This window comes from Phyllostomus discolor, chromosome 2 (genome assembly GCF_004126475.2).
Source record: "Phyllostomus discolor isolate MPI-MPIP mPhyDis1 chromosome 2, mPhyDis1.pri.v3, whole genome shotgun sequence".
Classification (NCBI taxonomy): domain Eukaryota; kingdom Metazoa; phylum Chordata; class Mammalia; order Chiroptera; family Phyllostomidae; genus Phyllostomus; species Phyllostomus discolor.
This window is the reverse complement of record NC_040904.2, coordinates 163,728,864-163,752,328: the sequence shown is the minus strand read 5'-3', so window position 1 is coordinate 163,752,328 and position 23,465 is coordinate 163,728,864. Positions and strand designations below refer to the sequence as shown.

Here is a 23,465-nt window from a genome sequence, read left to right as displayed (position 1 = left end):
CGGCTCGCCGTCTCGGACCCACTGCCCCTTGCCCCCCACCTCCGGCGCTGCAGCGCGGCCCCAGAACCCGCGACGGGGACCGTGGGCTGGGGCGCCGCCAGCAATCGGTCTCAGGCTGGAGGATTGGGGGGGGGGGGGGGCAGGCCGGGGCGCCCCTTTAGCCCAGCGGGGGAGCCTTAGGGGGTGAGGGCCGCACAAAGCCCTATTGTGGCTTGGGAATGGCCGCCACAGAGTGGCTTTTGTTCCTCCGCTAAGTCCGTGGCGAGCACGACTGATTGCGGCCCGGGTAGGGGGCGGGTTACGTGCCAGGCCGGGGCCGCCCGCCGGGAGCCACCCCTATGCAGGTCCGCGACAGCACCGCAGTCTGCGCTGCGACCGCGGGACCAGTGTGCCGTCCGGGCCCCGGCCCTGGCCTGCCAGGGTCCGTTGATGCAGAGCCCGAGAAAGAGCAGAAGAAACCTCTCCGCCTTCCCAACTCTGCAAAGAGCTCAACATCAAGAACAGCAACCTGGATGATCTGGCAGACGAAGTCTTCTACCGCGGGCATAATGTGCAAACCAGCACCTCAGAACGCCCACGGGGAGTCCCCAATTTGTCAAAGAAAAATCCCAATCCCGTGGCTCACCCTCTCCCTCCCTCTTCTCCTTTTCCCACTAGGACAAAGTTTAAAATCGAACTTATTTATTACATTTTTTTTTTTTAAAAAAGACTCCATGAGGGCATGATCCCTTCCCTTCCATGTATTACCTACCCTCTCCCCAAGCTCCAGAGGCTTTAACCCTTTAACATGGGGCCTTGAGGGAGGAGGAGATAGAAAAGGAGGATCCAAAGTCACAGGAAAGGCATTCAAAGGCACAAAGCGGCTTTAAAAGTCACTGGAGGTGGAGGTGGGAGAATTTGAAGTCCCAAGTTGGGGGCTTATGTATGCACCCAAATCAGCTTAGGGACCTATGTCAGCCTGGCTCTATAAATTCTTTCTTGTGGCTTCTAGACACCAGTCTTGCTCACAGTGCCTTGCACAGAGTAGACACTCAATAAATACTTGATTTTTTTGAATCTGATCCCAGAGAAAGCCTTCTCCACCTATTCTTCAGGAGAGGCACCTCACAGCCGAAGTCTGCCTCCTATTAAGCGGGCTTCCCCAAAAAGCCTCTCTAAGATGGCAGCTTCAAATTCTCCATGACCATGGCAACAAGGGATTAGCCTGATGGGGTCATGGTATTAGGGGAGGAGCAGTGGAAGAACCTGTTCTGGGTTTGAGGGAGCTGGGGTACATTCCAGTCCCCCCTCCATAGGACTTGAGGTTTCACAGCTTCTGGCTGGGGGTGGGAATATTAGGGATCACCCAATTGAGAGATAGCTCATCAACTCTTTAACAGAGATCTAGCTAACCAACCCTATTAGCAGAGATTCCATTAAAAGAGAAACCCCATTAACTGAGACCCTGATGATAGAAATTCTATGAACAGGATCTCCACTAACACTTCACCTATACAGAGATGCATTTAACTAGAATTTCCATAGCAGAAATGGACCTTCTCCCCCCTCCCCCCAGCTCATTCTACCTGACCTTTATAACTTAGATAAATAGAATTATTATTATTACTATTCATTTCTCTTGGGATATAGGGGTTAAATATATAGGTCTGGGGGCAGCCTCCCTGACCCTGGGGTCACCCCATCTTTAGGATCAGATCCCCACTGGTCTGCCCCCCTCCTGGCACCCTGCTCCCTGTCAGGTCACTAACCCCAATCCCCCTAACTCTGGTCCCTAATAAAGAGGCCACCAGGGGGCAATAAATTATCATCATTATCATCATTGTGTTTGTAAAAAGGAAGAACGCTGTGGAGTATGGACAGCAGTGGAATAAGAACTTGGGAAGATGGGAGCCTGGAAGCTAAGGGATAATGGTAAATAAGCTTGGAAAGCAGAGAGTATGGGTGTCAAGGAGCTAATAGGATGGAGAAATGAAGGGTTGGGAGCCCAAATGGAATGAAAGTGAGTTAGTATGGTAAGAGCCGAGTAGAGAGAAGCTGTGAGCAGGGGTAAGGAAAGAGTTTAGGAAGCCAGAGTACGGAATCAGGTACAAGGTGAGGGCCTAAGATGAGAGTTTATGGAATTGACTCATGGCAATGGGAAGAGAGGAGCTGAGGAGGCATGCAGGTAGATACCCAGCCCCAGAATGGCCAGGGGAGAGATGCAGAGTGCCCCAAAAGGCAGCATGCAAGGGGCAAAGGGAGTAAGGGACAAGCAGTGGTCCACAGAGCCAGGAGAGTCTGGCAAGCAGCCCAGGGCTGGAGACCCTCCACCCAGCTCAGATCTCCAGCAGGTTGCTCTGCTCGGGGCTGCCTTCAGGGGCTTTTTCTGGGGGTGCCGGAGAGGCTGAAGGTCGGGGTGTCTGACTGGTCTCCTCTTCCCCAGCGCTGCGGCCCTCCCCCAGCTCCTTGGGGCCACTGGGTGGAGGGCCTGGGCCTGGCTCGCCGTGGGTGCGTTGGTGTTTGCTCAGGTGGTCGCTTCGGGTAAAGCGCTTGGAGCAGAGCAGGCAGGTGAACTTTTTCTCCCGGGTGTGAGTGCGCACGTGGCGCTCCAGTTCATCCGAACGGGTGAATCTCTTGCCACAGAAGAGCCAGTTGCAGACGAAGGGCCTCTCGCCTGTGTGCCAGCGCAAGTGGGCCTTCAGGTGTGAGGCCTTGCCATACACCTTGCCACAGCCTGGGATGTGGCAGCTGTGGATGGGCTTCTTCCGCAGCCCAGCTGCCGCAGCCCCCAGGCGCTCGATCTCCTGGCAGTTAGGACAGTCACAGGAGGAGCGCCCTGCTCCACTGCCCCCATAACCACCACTGCCCCCTGTGCCGGCGCCACGAGGGGGTTTGGCTCCACCACTCCCCTCCAACTGCCCACTATTGCCCACTGCCTTGGGTTTATAGACATCTTGGGGTAAGACATGCTGAGGCCCTGGTTGCAGAAGGTGAGGAGCTGGGTAGGGGGCTGGATTAAGGGGGGCAAAGTCGGCTGCGTAGGTGGGTAGCTGGGGGTTCAGTGGAGGCTGAGCAGGGCCTGTGGGCAACGTCCCTTGCAGCCCATCACCCTGGCCTTGCCCACCACCTAGCCAGTTGCCCCCAGGGTGCATGTCCCACCAAGGTGTAGGAGCATTGCCTGGGCCTGGTGAGATACCTGCGTGGATGCCTGCCTTGTACCAGGAGCCATAGGGGTGTGCCATGTCAAGAGAAGTGTAGACACTGGGCAGGCAGTCAGAAGAAGTGTGTCCCTTGGGCACTAATAACCCAGGGTCCTGGGTGCCCGTGGGCCCAGGGAATGAGTGGGAAAAAGGAGGGTAGTCATTGGCATAGCCCGAGGCGGGTGCTGGAGGACTGCCTGCAGGTGAGAGGAGCCCATTGGTGCTTGAAAAGGGGGCTGGGTAGGCATCCCCCATGGTTTTTGCAGCTGAAAGGTCACTGGCCACAGAGTATGGCTTCTTTGTGCCTGCTTTGCCCAGTGTCGTGGAGTCCCGCAGAGGGCTGGAGCCGCCAAATTTGCTACACGCCGCTGTCAGCATGGCCAGGGGGCTGGAGCCATAGTGAGCTTCCTCCTGGGGAGAGATGGAAGCACTACTTAGGGGAGAGGAGGAGAATGCAGAGGGAAGGGTAAACCAGGACTTCGACCTAGACACATGCAGAAGAGAACAGAGGGGTCAGGGAAGAATTGAAGCGAATGGGGAACCAGAGGCAAGAAGAGGTGCCAGTGAGGACTGGGTCCCAGGACACAGCTCATTGTGGAAGGAGAGCAGAGGCCCAAGACTGCAGCCCGACACCCAACCAAGGAGGCAAGAAGCAGAGTTCACTGTGATGTACCTAGGGGTGTGCAAGGGCCTCCGAGACACAGGAGATGCCTCTCAAATAACCATGAGAGGGGCTGGGGATAGACGCAGCACCTGAGCAAGAATTAGGGATCCTGGCCCCTGGGAGTGGTTTGGAGCAGAGGCCATGATGAAGGATTTGGGAGAGGAGAGATGAGGCTCAAAGAGCAGCATGGGAAGGAGGGAAAATATTAGGGAACTACAGTTACCCCGATTCCAGATTTTCCCAGCATTACCCCATATTTCACTTCCTGTCTCTGCTTCCTCTCCTGACTAAGGCAGTGGCCGGGTCTCCCCAAGGCCTTGTTCCCATGTTCCTGGTAAGGAATCTCTTGGCAGAGACTCTGGGCCTGGGGAGCAAGAGGAAGCGATGGCTGAGACACTGGGACATTGAGAGGGAACAGGGCTGCCGCCAAGCCAGGACTGTGGCTGAGGCAAGAATGTCTTTCAAGCGGGCAGTGGCACCTCCTGCTTTGTGGAGCCAGCTGGTACCCCGTTTGGAGGGCTGGAAGAGCCTGAAGTCTTCACTCCCCTCCAGGGTGGGGAATTGGGGTGGCTATGATACTGGCTTGCAGCCATACCCCTCTGTGTCTCAGTGTCCCCTGACATGTTGCCACAAAGCTGGACTCTCTTCGCCCTTCCAGCACAGTGTGGGATGGAAGCTATGTAGGAAGATATATGGACTCAGGACATGGGAGGCTTTTAGAAATGCAGAATGACCTTAATGCCCATCCTGCTGCTACCGGCCAGGCCAGACCTCCCTCAGGAGCTCCTGGTACCCCTCCCTGGGTCAGCCTTGGGACACTCTGGGAAGAGATGCCCTCCAGAACCCCTGGCTGGCCCAGCCAGGCATCCATCACTGAGAATCCCACCAAAAAGCAATGTTCTCAAAAACTGACCCTGGACAGTTCCCTGACTGGGGTCCTCAAAAGCCAATGCACCTGGTGCCTTCTGGGTAAAGCTGAAAAAGAACCCAAGAGCCCAGGGTTCCCAGACCCTGTCTGCCAGCACGTGGTATGTGTGAGACACTAGTCCTCAAGGCTGGTCTGGGGTCTTCAGGTTGCAGTGAAGGGTGTGTGCACTCACCACTCTTGCACTGCTCCTCAAGTGCAGACCTGCTGCTCCCCCTGCCCAATTCCCCCTCTCTGAGGTTCTGTTGTCCCCACAGACATGGACTCCCAAATCTGAGGCACCAAAAGCTTCCTCAGGTTGGGCCATAGTAAAAGCCCTGGTCCTTCCCAGCCAGGGTTCTCCTGGAGCCTCTGATCCCCCAAGGAGAGGGTGGGCTGAGGTGCTGGGGCAGGAGCCAAATCCCAGCAGAAAGGGAGCGCTAGAAACGTGGAATCCGAAGGACAGAGGCAGAGACCCGGAGACACAGGAGCAAAGCACCAAGCAAAGGGTAAGGAACTGATGTAAAAGCCTCCAGGGGTAGGAGAAGGGGAACAGAGGGAAAACTGGCATTAGGGGATAGAAATGAGCCTGAAAGAGCAGAAGGTGAAAGACAAAGGGAGGGAGCAACAGGAAACCGGTGTAAACAAAGAGGGTGAGGGAAAGAGACTGGGCTAGGGAGGCAAAGGAAAACAGTGGAAAGGAAAGGGAAGGAGGAAGAGAAGAGGAGGAGGAAGAAAGGAAGGAGGAAGAGGAAGAAGAAGGCAGATTTCCAACCTAAGAAAGCCACCACGGGGCTGGGCCCCAGAAAACCCCCAGACCAGGCCGCTTCTCCCGCCTTCCCCCTGACCGCCCCCTCCCCCTCTGCCCAGCCTGGCCCGGCTCCGTTGGTTTCCCTGCGGTCGGTTTATTTTTAAAAACGCCGACGCCGTCCCCCGCCCGGCCCTCACACTGTGGCCACAGGGGCCTCAGCCAAGCCCAGGGACCCCACCCAGCTGTGGGGAGGGAAGGAGGGGTGAAAGAAGGCAAGCAGCCCCAGGCCAACAGGAGACCCCAGCCCTGGGGAGCGAAGGCCCCAGGGCTCCTGAAAGCAGAGAAAAGGGAGCAGGACACCAGGCCCATTCAGACGATTCTAGAAGCCAAGAGCAGGGCCCCTGGCTAAGTTTCACCACAGCCTCAGTTTCCTTCCCTTGCTGTTTGCGCTCTTCTGAGAACTGGGGAGAGGGTCCCGGTGAGGGGTCCTAAATAGGAGCCCTCATACCTGATGGAATGCATTCCCTGTCAGGGACCCAGGAGTCCCACCTTCCAATTGTTTTTAATCCTACCTCTCCACCCACTATCTCTTAAAAAAACAGCAACAACAGTAGACTTAAAGTAGGGAAGGGGGAGCCTCTGAAGAAGGAGCAACTTGAGGCGCTGTCCCAGCTCTCTTGCCCAGATGAGCAGCCTCCTAGATGTGCAGCCCAGGAAGGGAGACCCTTTCTTTAGGTGCTCGCAGTGCCCAGCTGACCTCCCACTGGAACATTCGCTCACTGCATATCTGAGAGCTGACTGTCCATAGGTTCTGAGCACCCAAGGGCCCAGTTTCCAGTTCTCCACTTTTTCAGCCCCCTCCCAGGTTATTTAGTTCTCCCAGCTGCCAATTCTCCCTCCGCACCTAGCCCGGACCCTATTTATCCCTCCTCTCGGCCCTCCTGTATGTCAGTCAGCCCAGCTGAGCTTCCCATTGAGCATTACCTGCTTCTCTCTCTGAACCCAAAGTTCTTCCCCCTGCCAAAGATTCCTCCCATACCATGCGGAGGGCTTCCTGATGGTGGTGGCTGAGGAGAGCAGGGAAGAAAGTTGGGGACCCAAGTGCCCCAAAATTGGTGAAAGAGGGGACCGGAGTGTCTTTATGTTGGGACACCTCCAGCTCACGGGGAGGGAGGGACTGGAAGCCCACTTCATGACATAACCTCTTGCCAAGTGCTATTGCAGTCCAGTGTCTTTCCAGCAACCCTTTGGGCCTGCCCTTCCCCCAGGCACCAGTGCCACGCTGGCAGCTCTGGCGTGATGCCCATGCCCACTGACACTGCCTCTACCTTGGGTGGACCCAGGATTTCCATGCACCTTAATTCTCCAGCTTCCTGAAGACTAACCATTGCTTCAGTGATGGCCCAATATAGAGTCTAGTGGAGCAATGACAGGGAGAGCAGTCTGCCCTCAGTGCAGCACCTGGGATCCTTGACTGGTACAGAGCAGTGACAAGGGACGTGGTGTTCACCCCACTGGTGCTCATGCCATTCCCTCAAACTCAGTCACAGACGATCCCCCAGCCTTACACACACCATTCCCTACTTGGACTAATAGATATGGCCCCGCTTATATACACACACATACACCCCTGTGTTCTCACAAAGCCAGCCGTGCATACAGTTGCTGCTTTACATTCTAATACTTACAGTCAGACCAATGAACACGGGCGTTAACACTCCCGCTCCTCTTGCACACACCTCTCCTACAGGCTGAACGAGTTAGCTTCCTGTTCAGCCCATCACCCCTGGGACCTGAGCTAGGGTGCTGGGAACATAGACCATAGATGGGGGCTTCTGCCCTGGCCAGGTAGCTCAGGTAGTTGGTTAGAGCGTCATTCCGATATCCCATGATTGTGGGTTCAATCCCCGGTCAGGGCACATACAAGAATCAACCAATGAATGTATAAATGGGTTATCAATGAATCAATGTCTCTCTCTAGTCAATAAAAATAACTAACTAATTAATTAATTAAATAAAGATGGGGCTTCTGAGGACCAATAATATAGAAGATTCAAGGCCACAGAAGGAGGCTGACTTTAAGGGAGGGTTCTCTGGCCACAGATTCCTATGGAGGGACCTGGGAAGTAGGACAGAAATGGTGACAGAGAAACAGAGTCAGAGACCCAGAAGGAGGGAGAACTCAGGACATTCCAACAGGCTCTGAATGGCTGTGTGTCCCCCTTTCCAACTATGCTCCCTGAGTCCCTCAGAAACCCTAGTAGAACCAATGATTTTTCAAGACCCCAAACCCTGACCCCCATGTTACCCTGGTTTCCTCCATCCTCAGTGCCAGAGGCAAGGGATGCTGGGGTCCCAGCCTGCAGGGGAAGTGGCCCAGTCCGCCCTGGAGCCTCCCACTCCCAAAATAGAGCTGAGTTTGTCTTTGGCTGAAAGCTAAATATTTGTGAGCCGGGCAGGCGGCCTCAGACCCTGGCCCTCCTCCTTGGTTCTCTCTCAGGCCTGGGCCCAGTTCTTCTGGTCAGCCCCCCCCCGCAGGCACAGGACTGCCCTGCTCCCTTCTGTCATAGCCCACCTCCTCTCCTATGCACACCAGCCCGGAGGCCCAGCCCCCTCCCCACCTACAAACCAGACAAGACACTGCTCAAGCTAAGTTCCTGGAGACAGGACCCCCAACTGCCACTCTGTGCTCGCTCAACCAGTCCTAGTACCTTCTCTCTCTCCTGCTGTGTGCTACCAGCTTATCTCTCTCCCAGCTTTCTTTCCCCACCCCACCCCTCCACTCACTCCTTTCTCCATCCCCTTTGCAATCCTCAGAATTGGTGTGCTTGGTCGACCTTAGGGGTCCTGCCTTCTTTTTACCCAGTCTCCTCCCCTCCTCCTTAGATTGCTCTCTGACCCCTGACCATACTGTCTCCTCCCTTCTCCTGCCCCTTCTCCCACCCCCTCTAACCCCACTCCTCTCTCCTCATCAGAGGGACCCCCTAAAAGTGACAAGCACCGCAATAACTGTCTGTGTGAGTTGGGAGGTGGGGAGTAGGCAGGGATTAGGGTCATTAAGATTGTGGCTGGTGTCCTGGGGGGAAGAGGGGACAGTTACCTCAAGCAGGGAGGACGCCATCCTGAGACTGGGGAACAGGTCCCAAGGAGCCAGGCAGATGGAGAGAGCCGAGCCGGAGAAAGAGGGAGAGGGAGAGGGAGTGAGAATGGGAGAATGAGAGAGAAGAGATCTAAAGTTAGAAGGGACTGGGGGGGTGGGGGTGGGGGGGCTGCTCTCTGTCTGTAGGGATCCACCCTCTAATTACAGCTTTCCCAGAGGAGAAGGCTCCGGATCCAATGAGCAGGGCGAGAGAGGGAGGCAGAGGGTCCAAATTTCCTGCTCCATTTGCTGAGCTCCCCAAAGAAGGGATCTGGGCGGGAGAGGAGAAACAGGGCTCCCAGGGAAGGGGTGGAAGCAGGAGGGGGGTAAGGACACGGACAAGTTGTCAGGGCGTCCTGGGGGTGCTGAGGGTAAGGGTTGAAAGGTCGGTGGGCCCAGGTGTCCCACACCCTGCCCCCGGCAATCCCATGGGCATCTGTGGGAACCCCTCCCAGCTCTCCCCAGTGTCAGATACCTGGGGGACTGGGGCTGGGTGTCCTGGGTCTCTCCTCTCTGGAGGTCTGGCAGTGGGAGTGCAGGCAGGAAGTGGCCTGAGGGTCCTGGGAGGGCTCGGCTCCTCTCCCAGGCCAGCTCCAGTCCTGTTCCCACTTGGGCTCCGATCCTACAATCCTACTGACTCCAGAGTCCTGGCTGCTGCTCGGCTGCTGCTGCTTCTGCTGCTGAGGCTGCCGCCGCCGCTGCTGCCGCTGAGGGAAGGAACAGGAGGGAAAAGGAACAAACCCCAAACCACTAATTAGAGATCCAGGGGGGGGATGGGGGACTGGGGACGACACTCACACAGAGAGACTGGAACACACAGCCATACACACTCATGGACAAACACAGGATGATACATGCACACATACACGCAGCGCTGTGCACGCAGACACAGCCACTGTCATGAATGAACACAGACAAACACACACACAAATGAGCTCAGTGACACGGCTGGAGGCACTCACACCACACACACCCGAGCTGACCACAGAGATGCTTGCTTCCCCCGTCACCCACCTCTAGATCGGGAAAGCAGTGTGTAGGGACACGTGTGCGTGCATACATGCGTGTTATGAAAGACAGGAGGGGCAACATGCTCTGGGGTGAAGGCTTCTGCTGCCCAGGCTTTTAGGGTCACTGAAGTAGGTTCCAGGGCAAGGCTTAGAGAAAGGGAGGGAGTGGGACAGAGCCTGGCACGGGCTTGGGGGTTCCCCAGTCCTCCTCCCAATGCCTTCGAGGAAGTGGTACCTAGGCCTACCTCACTCTGTGGGGCAGAACCTGGATCTTCTGGTTCTGGGAAAATTTGGGGCGGGCAGGAGTGAGGGTGGGAGTAAAAGGTCATTGGGTCAACTCATCCATGCTCAAGCCTAGCCCCTTTGGATTAAGGCCCCAAAAGGTATGCTCTGGCCTCCAATATTCCTTGTGAGTTACCCTCCTCGGGCCTCTCTTGGCCACACATCAAATCTCCACCCTTTGATAGATAGTTCTTCTCACGAAAGATCATGCTTTCCTGGGAGGGAGCTCCTGGTTCCCTTTCTCATTGCATCAATTCCTTCTGCAGCAGGAGGAACTGAAGTTAGAGTTTAGGTAGGACTTCTCATCAAAATGGAGAAGAAGAGAAGGTCAACCAGGTTGGGAGAGGGAAACAAAAAAGTCTATTAATTGAAATGTGGGTCCGGAGGTAAGTTTGTGGGAGAGAGAGGAGTGGGCAGCCAAGTGGTAGAACCAGCATCTCTCCCATGGAGGGGCCCAGCCAGCTGGGGTTGTTTTACAAGTTATTCCCCAACACACCCCTCTCCCCACTCCCAGCCCTGCCCATCAGAGGAATGGAGCTCTGTCCTTCCCTTCCCACTCCCCTAACTCCCAGAACAGTCCTCTCACTTTCTCTTCCTGAGTGCCCACTTCCTTGCTCCTTTTGTTCTCCCAGCCCTCCAAGGAAAAGGTGGGGAGGAACGAGGAGCTGATGGAAGTCCAGGGAGGGTTAATGCAGCTAACTAGCAGGCAGGATCGAAGTTCAGGGTAGGCCCCAGTTGTTCTGGATTCCTGCCCAATGATTGGTTTCCCCCAAGGAAGCCTGTGGGCCCAACTTTTGGGGAGAGGTTTAGGAAACCAGGGTGGCTGGCAGACATAGGAAAAGAAGCAAAAGAAGAAACACAGAGAGGCCAGAAGGACTGAGAGACACACAGAGCAGATGAAACACTCAGGGAGAATCAGAAGAGACTGAGTGGGATGTAACAGGGAGACAAGAAGCAGAAGACCAGGTATGTGGCTTAAAAAAACAGAGCAGAAATACCTGAAAAGGAAAAGAACTGGCCCACAGGAACAAAGATGAGGAGACAATGGCTTAGAGAAAGGACAGGACAAGGAAAATAGCCGGACGCCTGGTCAGGCAAAGAGGAGGCAGGGAGTTACAGCAGCCAGGCAGGTGGGGGGGCGGGGATGGGGTATAAATAGTGCATAATTGTGTCCGATGATTACACGGGCCACCCCACCCGTCTGCCCAAGAGGAAGTGCCCGTGGTGGGGTGTCCTGTGACCTCGCAGTCTCCCCCTGGTGTGTGGGGGGGTGTCTGAGCCTGAGGTGCCAGATGGATTTCTGCCCCCCATACGCACACACACTCAGACATTGGGAAGCAGATGGGGAAACATGGAGAAATGAATGCACTAGCAGCAGAAAAGCCCAAGGCCGGTTAGGTCAGGCAGGCAATGAGACAGAGGAGAAAAGTCTAGGCTCCAGAGAAGAAATGGCAAGTAGTAGAAGCACTGGGGCTCAAACTAGATTGGGGAAGAAAGGAAGAGACTTCAGGGCAAAAGGAGGAATAAGGGAAGCATGAAAGGAGGTGCAGGGTTGGGGAAAGGAGACGGGGACAGGGAGGGTCAACCTTCTCCACTTCCTCTTTGGGGACCTTAAACCCTAATCCCATCTGGGAAGGGGCAGCAGTGCCAGGGAAGGAAAAGGAAGGAAGGAGCAGGGTCCCCAGGAAGATGTATGTGTCGTTGCCAGTAGAACAGTCCCTGTAAACAGTCCCCTCCTCAAGGCTGTGCCAAAGCCATAGGTTTGTGAGGAGGGGCTGCCTGAAGCCCCCAGCTGCCTCCCTCAGAACTCTGGGTTCTGACTTCCACACCCTTTTAAAAGATAGTCCTGCGGCCCAGCTGAGGCCCTGGTGTTCCTGGTCCAGATGCCGAACCCCCTCCCAGTGCCCCCAAGGGCCAGGGGCAGCAACTGGGAGCCCTGACCAAGGACCTGTCTCCACCCTCGCAGGCCTCCCTCAGCCCAGCCTCCCAGGGGGTGGGGCGGCCCAGGCAGAGGCGCCATGTGGCAGGGGCGGGTAGAGGCTGCGGCTCTGGTCCTTCCAGTATAAACCCCCTAGGCATCTGGTTTCTATCCACCACCCCCCACCACCCTGGGGGCCCCTCAGCCTCCGCCCATGGCCACCCAGACGCTGAGCTCCGAGAGATGGACGCCCCTGAAGGAAGGGGTGGGACGGTGCCTTTCTGATCTTTCAACCCCAGGACTGAGCTGAACCACAGGGACCACTCGCTTCCCTCCCTCCCCTCAAAGAATCAGGGTGGGATTTCTAGGTTAGATGAGGTTGAATCTGGAACCTGCCTCAGTTCTCTTTAGGTCTTTTTAAAAAGATCAGTGGGGATGAAGAGAGAGTTAAAACTGGGGAGAGCGGAAGACCCCTACTGCTCAAGGAAGCTGCCTCCTTCCACCCCACTGCCCTCTGCCCACCTTCTGGGCTGGGCTCCTCTGAGACCCTTGATCCAAAGGGACTCCTAGCCCTTCCTCTGTTGTTTTTATAGAAGGCTGGGCTCCCCTAGAGCAAATCCCCAGTGAACAGGAAACAGAGCCCCTGAAATAAAGATTGACACAAGCTCTAGAACAGGCCTAATGAGTGACACTGTCAGATAACACACTTGCACACGTGCTGAATGATGGCTGTCCAGAAAGTATCCAGCCGTGTACTATGAAAAATAGAGGCATTTCTTGAAGAAGACACAAGATACAAGAAACACTCACATAAGACAACAATGCCTCAGTCCCCTTCAAAGTAGGCACCTTGGGACCTCACACAGTTCTCCCTGTTGCCATCAGCTGCCCTGTGGGATTTTCCTGAATCTCATCAATGGTCTGAACTCTCTTCCCTTTCAAAGGTGATTTTAGTTTTGGGAAAAGCCAGAAGTTGCAGGGCACCAAATCTGCGCTGTAGGGGACTGAGTCACATGGATGACTTGATGTTTCACCAAAAATCTCTGCACGAGACGTGATGCAGGAGCGGCCGTGTTGTTGTGATGGTGGTGAAGCTGCCAATCACCAGTTGCCCATAGCTGCGGCCTTCTGAATCATCTGAATAGTTTCCACAGAAGAATGTTCAGACTTAATGCAAAACTTGATAAAGATTCGTTGCTCTACTCACCCAGTCATTCTGAATACGATGGCCACACAGTACACATACTCACCTACAGGCATCTACCACCCCCACCGACTGGTACAGTGGAGTCATCATTGTTCACGCATACTCATTCCAGCCCACTCTCCTTGGCTGCCCCGTTATGTCAATGTTGCGCAAACCATTCTTGTTACATTAACAATGGCTGGACTTTTTCCAGACAGACCTCATGTATGCTGTGCAGGTGCTCACATTGACACACACTGATATATATATATATATATATATATATATATATATATATATATATGTGTGTGTGTGTGTGTATGAATGTACAGTATACACTGACACACATATACACAACACTACACGTATGATGCTTACACCAAGACACTTTCTTTGACCCCTGATCACAAGAATTTGTACAACAGTGTGCATACATGCAGAGAGACTCAGAGTCACCTAGAACACCCCCCACATGGACACACACAGACTTGCATCAGACAACGGTTGCAATAGGGCAAGTGTCTCATGCCTACGTATGGGTCTGTCATCACGGTTTCATAGCTCTGGAGATCCCTGAGTTATCCTAGAGGGGATTTAGGAACCCTTCCTCCTACAAGAATCTCGGGATAAGGATGATGTGGAGGGTACTGCTAGTCCTACAGTTGCTGCCCGCAACTCTTGCTAGTGTAGTAACCTCCAGTGTACCTTCAAGGGACCTTTACCCCCATATCAGCCAGAGTTCAGAGACCCAAATGGCCCCAGCGCACTCCTTGGCCCTGGGGAACCCCCACATTCCCACCCCCACCCAGACCCCCCCTGTTCTGCGGCCTGCTGACTCATCTCTCCCTCTGTGGAGCTCCCCAACCACAGGGGCCTGGAAGAGAAGCTTGGAAAGTTGCGCTCATGTCCCGGGCCCCTGGTCTGGCCACTACTCCCCCCCCCACCCCATGCATCCAGACCCAGCCCTTGTCTCTAGTAGAGACACTGGTGACAGGAAGGAAGGCACTCAGAAACAAGGAGACAGAAAGACAAAGGAGGAGAGAGACCTAGGGGAAAACAGAGATGGCAGGAATACAGATAAGAAACTCTGAGGCACCGCTGCTAATCTGGTGGGATCCTCAAAAATCTATGAGCTTGGGGACCAGGGAAAGTCACCCCCCCCCACCCCCTGGCAGGGGGAAGATCCACTCATGGCTTCAGGATATGGACACTGCTCAGTGTCTTGACCTAGCATTCTGAGGCTAGGGTCGGGGAGCTTGGAAAAGACGATCCAATTCTGGGAGGCAAAGCTGAGGACAGAGGGAAGGAGGGAAGCTTTTGAGAGGCCAGCAACCTCTGTACAAGACAGCTTGGAAAAGGTGCTCCCCACCTCACCGCGTACTCTACACTTTTACACACACGTGCATGCTTCGACCCTCTGCCCATGTCCCTCTCTGCTAGTTCTTCCTTTTCCTTCTTCCAGGACCAGGGCCACAGGGCAGGAATCTTGCTGCTAGCCCTGGCTCCCCTTTTCTCTTAAGCTCAGTTTCCTTAGTTGACATCAGAGCCCTGAGAAAGCATAGCAATTCCAGAGGAGGCAGATCAGAATTAGGAAGAGAAGTGCTACGGGAGGGGGGAAGAGGAAGCAAGGATAACAGAGAAAAAAGAGGCAAATGGAGGGAAGGGGAAGACTGAAGCCTGATCCTGGAAGGACGTGACCTTCCCTGGGTAGGTGCTTCACATGGGTCAGCATTGAATTGAGTCTCTGGTCATCTCAAGGAAGTGCTTCTTTGCAAAAAAGATACCATGGAATCTGAAGCATGAAATATATTAATATCTTTAAACAAGAAGAATTTGGGGTCCTGATGATTATATCTTCTATCCTTAAGCAATGGGGATGAACAACCAAAGACAATGGTCCTTCAAAATGTTAGCCACCACCAACCACACTCACTTTCCCCAATCTGCTCAGATTCTTCTTGGGAGCAGTGTTTTGAGATATAGGCTGGATCTGATGAACATTCTTTCATTCAACAAATGCTCAGCGAGCACCTATTCTGTGCCATGCATGCAGAGCTAGGTTTTGGCATGCAACCATGAACCAGACGGACCCAGTAACTAATAGAAGAATGGGAAGTATCTTGCCCTGGCGGGGGAGCTCAGATGATGAGAGCATCATCTGGATATGCCAAGATTGTGGGTTTAGTCCCCAGTTAGGGCACATGCAAGAATCAACCAATAAATGCCAATGAATGCATACATAAGTGGAACAACAAAATCAGTCCCTCTCTCTCCCTTATTCTCTCTCTCTAAAATCAATAAAATAAAAAAGAGTGAATCTGAGCTGGTGTTGGGAAAATCAAGGAAGGCTTCTCAGAAGAAAAGGATGACTAAGTAAAGAAACTGAAGGACCAATAGGAGCTAGCCAGGTAAAGACAGGAAGAGTGTTAATTAAGTCCTGCCTCCCCTATATGCAAAGGCCCAGGGGTATGAGGGTATGAGGGCTCTTTTGAGGTGCTCAGAGTTGAGTGTGACTGGAGCACAGAGTGATGGAGAAAGTCTAATCAGTTGTACAAGGGATCTGAACTTGATTCTAGAGGCAACATATGGAAATATTTGTATTTTAGAAAGATGACCCTGGCTACAGAGAGGAGAATGGAACTGGGGCTTAGAGCCAGCAGTTTTGTGTAAATCTGCCGTTTACTATGGTGCAAGCTTGGGTTGTTTAACCTTTGATGCTTTAGATTCTTCTTTTTTAGAATGGGGAAACATAATACAGCAACCTCCCAGGGTTGTTACAAGGATTAGCAATAATATATGTGGAACTCTTACCACAGTGTCTGGCACTTAGTAGTTATTCCAGTGGTGCCTATTAGTATTGTCAAAGTTTGGAGGAGGGCAAAATTAGAGGCAAGGAGACCAGCTTGTTGCAGCAGTCCAGGCAAGAGGTGAGAAGCTGTGGCCTGCAGCAGCAGAGGGCATGAGAAGTAATGGAAGGGTGATATTTAGGAGGTGGGGTAGACAGGACTCGGGGCCTGACTGGATGTGAGAAGTGAGGGAGAGAGCAGCTAAGACACGAGTGTTTGTGTGTGAGTGTGCACGCAGGACATGCAGGCGTTTTGGCGGTATCTGTTCAGTTCTGAGAATGGCCCTTGGCAGCCGGGTCCGGTCAACAGAGTGAAGGGGCCGTGCTGCGCCTGAGGACCTGGTCTCCAGCCTCCCAGGAGGACCCCGCCCCCTCCCCACCCCACCGCCCGCCCCCACACGTACACTGCTCTAATCCCCCCTTTACCTTTTTTTTTTTTTTTTTTTTTTTTTTTTTTTACCTCTTTTCACCCATCCCCGCCCCTCTCCACACGCTTCTCCTCTTCTCATCCCTTAGCGAGGCACTCCCTGTAAGTTCAGAGTCTGCCTAGGCCACCCTTCCTCACCCTTCCTTTTCCGCCGTCCAGGTTATTGAGAGTCTTCAGGACTCAGCCACCACTACCACTCCCTCCCCCCCACACACCCTCAATCGGACGCCCCCTCTAGATCGCAAAGAATTGCTTGACTTTTTCCGCGTGGAGGATTAAAACAAGGCGAGCGGTTAAGACTCCAGGGTTCGGGGGGTCTCAGCCCCAGCTCCAGGTGTGGCGGGGATAGGTGGCCCCAAACCTACAAATTTTGAGGTCTGGGGATGCAGGGAGAGGCCGAGGACGTCTCCTCCCTTCCGTGCCTCAGTGTCCCTGTGCGGCCGGGAGGCGGAGGGGCGGGGCGCGGGCGGGGCCGGCCGGGCCGGGCGCCCGGGCAGGAGGCAGCTGCATATCTGCGGTCCCGACCACAATTGCTGGGAGTCGCGTCCCGGAGACTGGCGGCGCTGACTCTGCCCGCTGCGGCCGCCGCGCCGATTAGAGCCCGAGAGGGAGCGCCAACCCGGAGGAGGGGGGAGTAGGCGGCGGCGGGGGAGCTCCTGTGCCCCTTTGCCCTCCGCCCAGGCAGCGCCCCCAGCTGCCCCGCCCAGTCCTTTCCTGAGGTCCCGAACCTGTGATGGGAGACCTGCCTCCCCAGTCCTGGTTTCCTCCAGACCCGGATCCCAGGCGTCCTCGTCTGGACCCTGCAGGGATGGAGGCGCTAACATCCCGTAGACCCCAGGCTGCCAGCTTCTCTCGCCCTATCCCTTCCTCATTCCCCCCCCCCCCCCCCCACCTACACATATACAAGAAGAGAAGTCTGAATCCGAGGGGCTCCCCATTCCCTTATTCCCCCCACCCGCCCTGTTGCCAGCACTCTAGACAAAAGTAGTTCCAAGTAAAGAAGGGGTCAGAGTTTTGGGAACACAGGTATTCAGGTGCCAGAGCACCCCCTGCTGGCCCGCCAGAAGGCCCTCACCCCCCCCCCCCTCCAGCTGTGACCTCCAGCTGTGGTGGTTCGGAAGAGTTTCTTTGATCTAGGAGCGTGGCCACCCCCTCCAGGCGCCCCATTAACCTCCATTATCCCAATTAGGCAGCCCTCCCAGTCCTGGATCTAAGCTTCAAAGACCCCTTAGTGGGGAGAAGAGGAGACCGAATGCTATGCCCACCCCCCACCACCAAGCCACACCGCTTTCAGACAAGACCCAGGTGTCCTGCTCCTCAGCTTAGGTAACCTCTAGCAGGACCAGAAAAGGGACCCTTACGGAACACCTAGATATCAATCCTTAAACTTCAACAGAGAAAGTACCAGGTAAGAAAAGGAAACTTCTTTTGGTGGCTCTTAATTGTCCTGCATTAAATGCTTTAGGTAGCAGCATCCAGGTTCCTGACTGACCTGAGCTTCCTATCAACCTATTCTGCTTTATCCTGTGGAGAGGGGAGCCAAGATCCACCCCCTCCTTCCTTAATCCTATCTCGACACTCCCTACCCTCCTCCCTCCTGGAACAATTTCCGCTGGGGGAGCAGGAGCAGGGCCCAGCACAGTGGCCGCTTCCTGGAACATTTTCCTGTATCCGAAACCGCGGCTCCCTCCCCAGGGACTGGCTGATCAAGGCCAGATGGGAGCAGGGATGGGGGAGGAGGAGAGGGAGCCAGGCTCTCACAATCACCCCCTTCCAACACATGCCCTCCACGGGGAGTCCCTACCCTGACACACAAAGGCACATACCATACCACATGCCACAGTCACACACCCATGGGTATTCATGGCGACACTCATGAACCACAGGAGCCAGGTCTTAGAAGAAGACATACAAAGGAACATAAATATATTCAACAAACGCATGGATGATCACATACACTCTTTCTACCCGGTCCCGTACCCCTTCAAAGTCTCCTTGGGCCCTGGGTCTTCCTTGCTGGCTACAGAAATCTTTGAAATCCAAGAATATAGTGGTGGGACAGCAGGGAAATCTTAGTTAACAAAGGTTGATGGGACAGACAGAGACATCTAAGTCTACCTAGGACCTTCCAGTCAATATCCACCACCCCATCCTACTTCTGGATGGGTCTCAGGCCTGACCCCTCTCTCCAGGATCCTGGAAACCAACCAGGATAGGGGAAGTCCAGGATGCTCCCTGCAGTCGGTGCTACCCTTAGAGTGCTTTCTAGTTGCTTCCAAATTCCTACAGAGGAAGCACATGGTGTCCAGTGGGCTCCCTCATGGCAGCATGGTACAATGAGCCCACAAGAATACGCAGCTTCTGGGGCCCTGACTGGGGAGCTCAGCTGGTTAGAGCATTATCCCAGTTAGTCAAGGCTGTGGGTTCCATCTCTGGTTGGGGCACATACAAGAAGCAACCAATGAATGCATAAGTATGTGGAACGACAAATTGATGTTTCTCTCTCAAATCAATAAATAAAAATTAAAAAAAATATATGCAGCTTCAGGAAGCTCTAGGAGCCTGAGAACCTGGGGACCTGTGGCCTCACTGGTGACAGCCTGCCCTCTACCCATCCCCACTGCTGCCCCTGATCCCGTCTATCTCAGCCAGGGTGGTTAAGAGGAAGAGCACAGGGACTGTGCCTTCAGCTCAGTCCATTCATGAGCCTTACCCCCTTCTGCCCACTTCCTTTTCAGTTCAGGGGCCTAGTTCATTTTTTGCAGGGGAAATTTTATTTATTTATTATTTATGTATTTACTAGAAAGAGAGGAAGGGAGGGAGAAAGAGAGGGAGAGAAACATCTATGTGTGAGAGATACATCAATCGTCCCCAACTGTGGACCTCGCCCACAACCCAGGCATGTGTCCCTGACCAGGAATTGAACCAGTGACTTTTCAGTTTGCAGGCTGGCACTCAACCCACTGAGCCACATCAGCCAGGGATAATTCCTATTCTTTTTAAAAAATCCTCACCTGAAGATGTATGCATTAATTTTATTTTTTTTTAATTTTTAAAATTTTACTTATTTATTTTTAGAGAGGGAAGGGAGGGAGGGAGAGAGAGAGAGAGAGAGAGAAACATCAATGTGTGGTTGCTGGGGGCTGTGGCCTGCAACCCAGGCACGTGCCCTGACTGGAATTGAACCTGTGATGCTTTGGCTCGCAGCCCGCGCTCAATCTACTGAGCTACACCAGCCGGGGCTTTGTATGCATTAATTTTAGAGAGAGAAGAAGGAAGGGAGAGAGAGAGAAAGCGAAATATTGATGTGAGAGAGAAACATCGGTTGGTTGCTTCCCCATACGCCCCAAGGGGGATGGAATCTGCAGCTTAGGTACATGCCCTGACTGGGGATCAAACCACCAACCTTTTGGTGTACCGGACAACACTTCAACAAATGGAGCCACCTGTCCAGGGCCAGAGCCAAATTCTTACATCCCACATGTTCATCTGTTGCTGGGAAAGGTACAAATTTGAGCATGGATACACTATGGGACAGACAGAGCTGTAGAAAAGCTGATGATGGAGATACATAGTCTGCTTTTTTCTGGAACATCTTCTCATTGCTTTAGGGAGAATGTTTGAAATTGTAAAGTTCTGGAAAATCTGGGAAGGGGGAATATGATAATCATAAGAACCAAAGGTAATTTATCTAGCCAAAGGTCATTGTGTTTTTTTCCTGGATCTTGTGGGCTACTTAGGAGGTATATTCTCTTACTCAGGATCATCTGGGGATGGGTTACCTCAAGCCATTTTTTCTCAATTGTTTAATAGTTTACCTCTCTAGCTATCGAGAAGACTTTTATGTGGTATAAGCATAGTCTTCCATTTTCTTATTTAGCCTGCAACTTCTTGCTCCAGCTGCAGTATAAAAGCCTATTAATAAATCTAGTAGTCAATAGCATGTACTGAGTGAGCCCCTGGGTGAAATAGAGAAAATAAGACCCTCAGTGCTTGCTCTTTGGGACCTTAACAACCTAGCTAGGGGAAAAAACATACATGAAAAAATCTAGGGACCACATTTGAAGGCACAGACAACCCCCACTTTACCTCCCAGTACCTATGTTTCCTCATCTGAAAATAAACAAATCTGGCTACGTCTAATTGAGCACTATTGATCTGTATGAGGGCTAAGATCCCTTTTTTAAAATTTACTTCAGGATTGCTAGAATGGGTTTCCAATAATGGAATTCACTAATAAAGAGCATGTTAGTATGTTAAACACAAAGAATCACATCATCGATTCAATACATGCAAAGAAGACACTTGATGAAATTCAAAATGGTTATTCTTTAAAAACCTATTTGAAAAAAAAAACAGGATTCAACCAATGGTAGAGATTGTTCTTAGTATTTGGTTCCCTCCAGCTCTAAAGTTCTAGGGTTTTGAGATCCTTTCTTGGAACTGAAATCAGGTTTCTTAGACGGGGAGATGGGCTCTGACTTGCAAAGAGAAAAACTAAAGATGCAGAACATGAGGCACCCAGCAAGGCTGTGATAAAGTAGAGATAGGCTCCCAAGAGTCCTGACCAGAGGCTTGCCAGGACTTCATATCAAATAAAGACCAAAAACAAACATTGATTATCATCTCCTATTGTCTTCCAGACACTGGGGTCTCAGGAAAGACAGAAACTTAAGTACAACAATCCTGGCCCTCAGGTAGCACATAGGCTTACATTAGGCAAAGTTCTTTCCAAAGCAGGGTCCATGGTGTGTTACCCAGTAGTACCTAGTAGTACCAGCACGTGCTTTACTGCACAGGGCTGCAAAACAGGGGCACTAAAACACACGGAAAGTTTGTGATGGATAATTTATTTCATATTTTAAAAATGTAAAATTAAAAAAATAAAAACATCACAATAATCACTGTAAAAGTAATCAGATTTTTGTGGCACATCCTCACTTGCGCTTATTTTACTTCTAGTGTTTTGCCTGGAAGCCCTTATGGTGGAGGTGGATACCATAACGTTTCCAGAGCTTAGAATCTTTAAGAGTCTTAACTCCAGCCAGCTCAGCTAGGTGTGTTGGAATTGCAAGAACGTCAATGTGTGCTGCGAACGGGAAGGGATTCCAAAGATAGATAAACCCTTAGAGGGAAGGGCAGTGTGTAAATTGCTGCAGACAGGACCTTCCCTAAATCCGCGGTTCTGGAGAAAGAAGATTGAGCAAGGCTACTCAGCACCACCAGGTGGCAGGAGTGAGCTGCTCAGCGTCGCCACCTACCAGCGACACTCGAGGCTTGGGCCTGGGAGCCCAGCGTCTGCACGTTTTTGCAAGGGACAAAGGCAGAGCTGTTAAAGCTGAAGCCAAGGCGAGCGTGAGAAGTCTTAGATTCTAACACTTCCCCCAGCTTTGGCTCAGAAAGGGCAAGACATTTGTCAAAGGCGTCCTGACTCCCAGGCCAGAATTTAGCAGACAAGGGCCTATTTTCTGCCCTACTTACCTGCCTTTCTTTCACAGACGTATCCTAAGCAGCAAGTGTATGCCAGGTATGTACTGGAAGTGTACAATATAGCATTTAACAAGAAGTGTGCAATCTAGTGGAAGAGAACCTGGTACACAGCTATGCCCCTACAACGACACTGGGAGGCTGTTTGAGTGGCGGTTAATGAAGTCCACGGTCTTGGGAGTCAGACAGACTAGGGTATGAACCCAACCTCCACCACTTGCTAGCTGTGCAAACTCTGTGAGCCTAAGTCTCTGTGTCCGTAAAATGGAGGCAAATGACCCCCGTAGAAGACCAACAAAATTATATACATCAAAAAGGCTTTTTTAGTAAAATGAATAAAATTCACTGCCTGCCATACAGCTGTTATTATAGGTGCTGAATGCTAGGGGAGCAGCACCCATTTCAGACTTGAGACTTGTCAGAGAAGATGACCACTGTTGTGGAAACTGGAAGGATGGGTAGAAGATACATAGGAGAAGGGGGCAGAGGTAGGGGTGCTGAGGGTAGAGGGAGGTGGGCAAGGGAGAAGTAGATGAACTCTAGGGAGCATAGAGGCACACCTCCTGGTTCACCAGCACTGGGGACAAGGACAAGGCTAGCTTCCCATATTTCAAGCTGGTGGAGTCTGGATTCTCTCTCCTGAATCTACATGCATTTAGTGAGCATCTCCGCTGAGCCTCTCTCAAAAGCTATTAAAAATAAATGAAATAGCCCTGGCTGGCATAGCTCAGTGGATTGAGCTCGGGCTGCGAACCAAAGTGTCGCAGGTTCGATTCCCAATCAGGGCACATGCCTGGGTTGCAGGCCATGGCCCCCAGCAACCGCACATTGGTGTTTCTCTCTCTCTCTCCTTCTCCCTCCCTTCCCTCTCTAAAAATGAATAAATAAAATCTAAAAAAAACTTTTAAAAAATAAATGAAATAAATAGATAGATAAAGGCCGGATCTTTGTTCTCAAGAAGCCTATGGACATTGGGAAGAAGAAAGGGCAAGGCCTCAAACTTTCTAATCTAAGCATTGCTAGCCTGATGGCACCTCAACCTTTTCTCTCTCACCCTTCACTCGCAACACCAATTGACACTGTGTCTGGGTGCTGCCAGGAAAGGCCAATGAGTGGGCTGCCCACTCCTTACCACCTGCATTTTTACATCACTCAAGTCTAGCTAAGGTGAACATGAGGCCCACCTTGAAGGGGAAAAACATATTCAAAGACAATCTGTTAATGGAATCAACAGTTTTATAGTTCTTTACTGGCTGCAATGGCACTTCCCCTGCAGCAACTTATTAGATCTTGACAAGTGCCTTATCGACTAGGCAAGTACTGCAAGGTCTTGTCAGGAAGGAAAGAGAAGTTTAGAGACTTAAATGACTTGACTCCTTTGTCATCCTAAGGAGGTTGTGCTTTGTCCTAAGGAAAAGAAGTTCATTGAAGAATGTGGAGCAGGGAGGTGAAAGGCCAGATCTCTATTTTAGAGCCATCACCACAAGAAAATATTGCACAGAACCATAGGAGAACATGTATGAGGATATTTATGACAGCTTTGTGGAAGCAGGAAGCTAACTTTCTATCTCTAAGGGAATATTATGCAACAGAAGTGATGAGCTAGATGTATCAATAGCAACACGAATAAATCTTAAAAAAGTGTGGGGAAAAGTGAAACAATCACACTTATA

General features: G+C 52.3%; 1 protein-coding gene across 2 annotated transcripts; it reads right to left on the bottom strand.

Annotated features, from left to right (window-relative positions):
• Nucleotides 1-658: 658 nt before the first annotated feature.
• SP7 (Sp7 transcription factor) lies at nucleotides 659-9,412 on the bottom strand. Of its 2 annotated transcripts, XM_028532775.2 has the most exons (3): nucleotides 9,113-9,412; nucleotides 8,599-8,626; nucleotides 659-3,590 (listed from the first exon to the last, which is right to left on the bottom strand). In XM_028532775.2, exons 2-3 carry the CDS (start codon nucleotides 8,617-8,619, stop codon nucleotides 2,316-2,318), a joined length of 1,296 nt encoding a protein of 431 aa, XP_028388576.1. In that variant the 5' UTR covers nucleotides 8,620-8,626; nucleotides 9,113-9,412; the 3' UTR covers nucleotides 659-2,315. The 2 variants fall into 2 exon arrangements, with proteins under 2 accessions (XP_028388576.1, XP_035874834.1); XM_036018941.1 differs by lacking the exon at nucleotides 8,599-8,626.
• Between the last annotated feature and the right edge of the window lie 14,053 nt (nucleotides 9,413-23,465).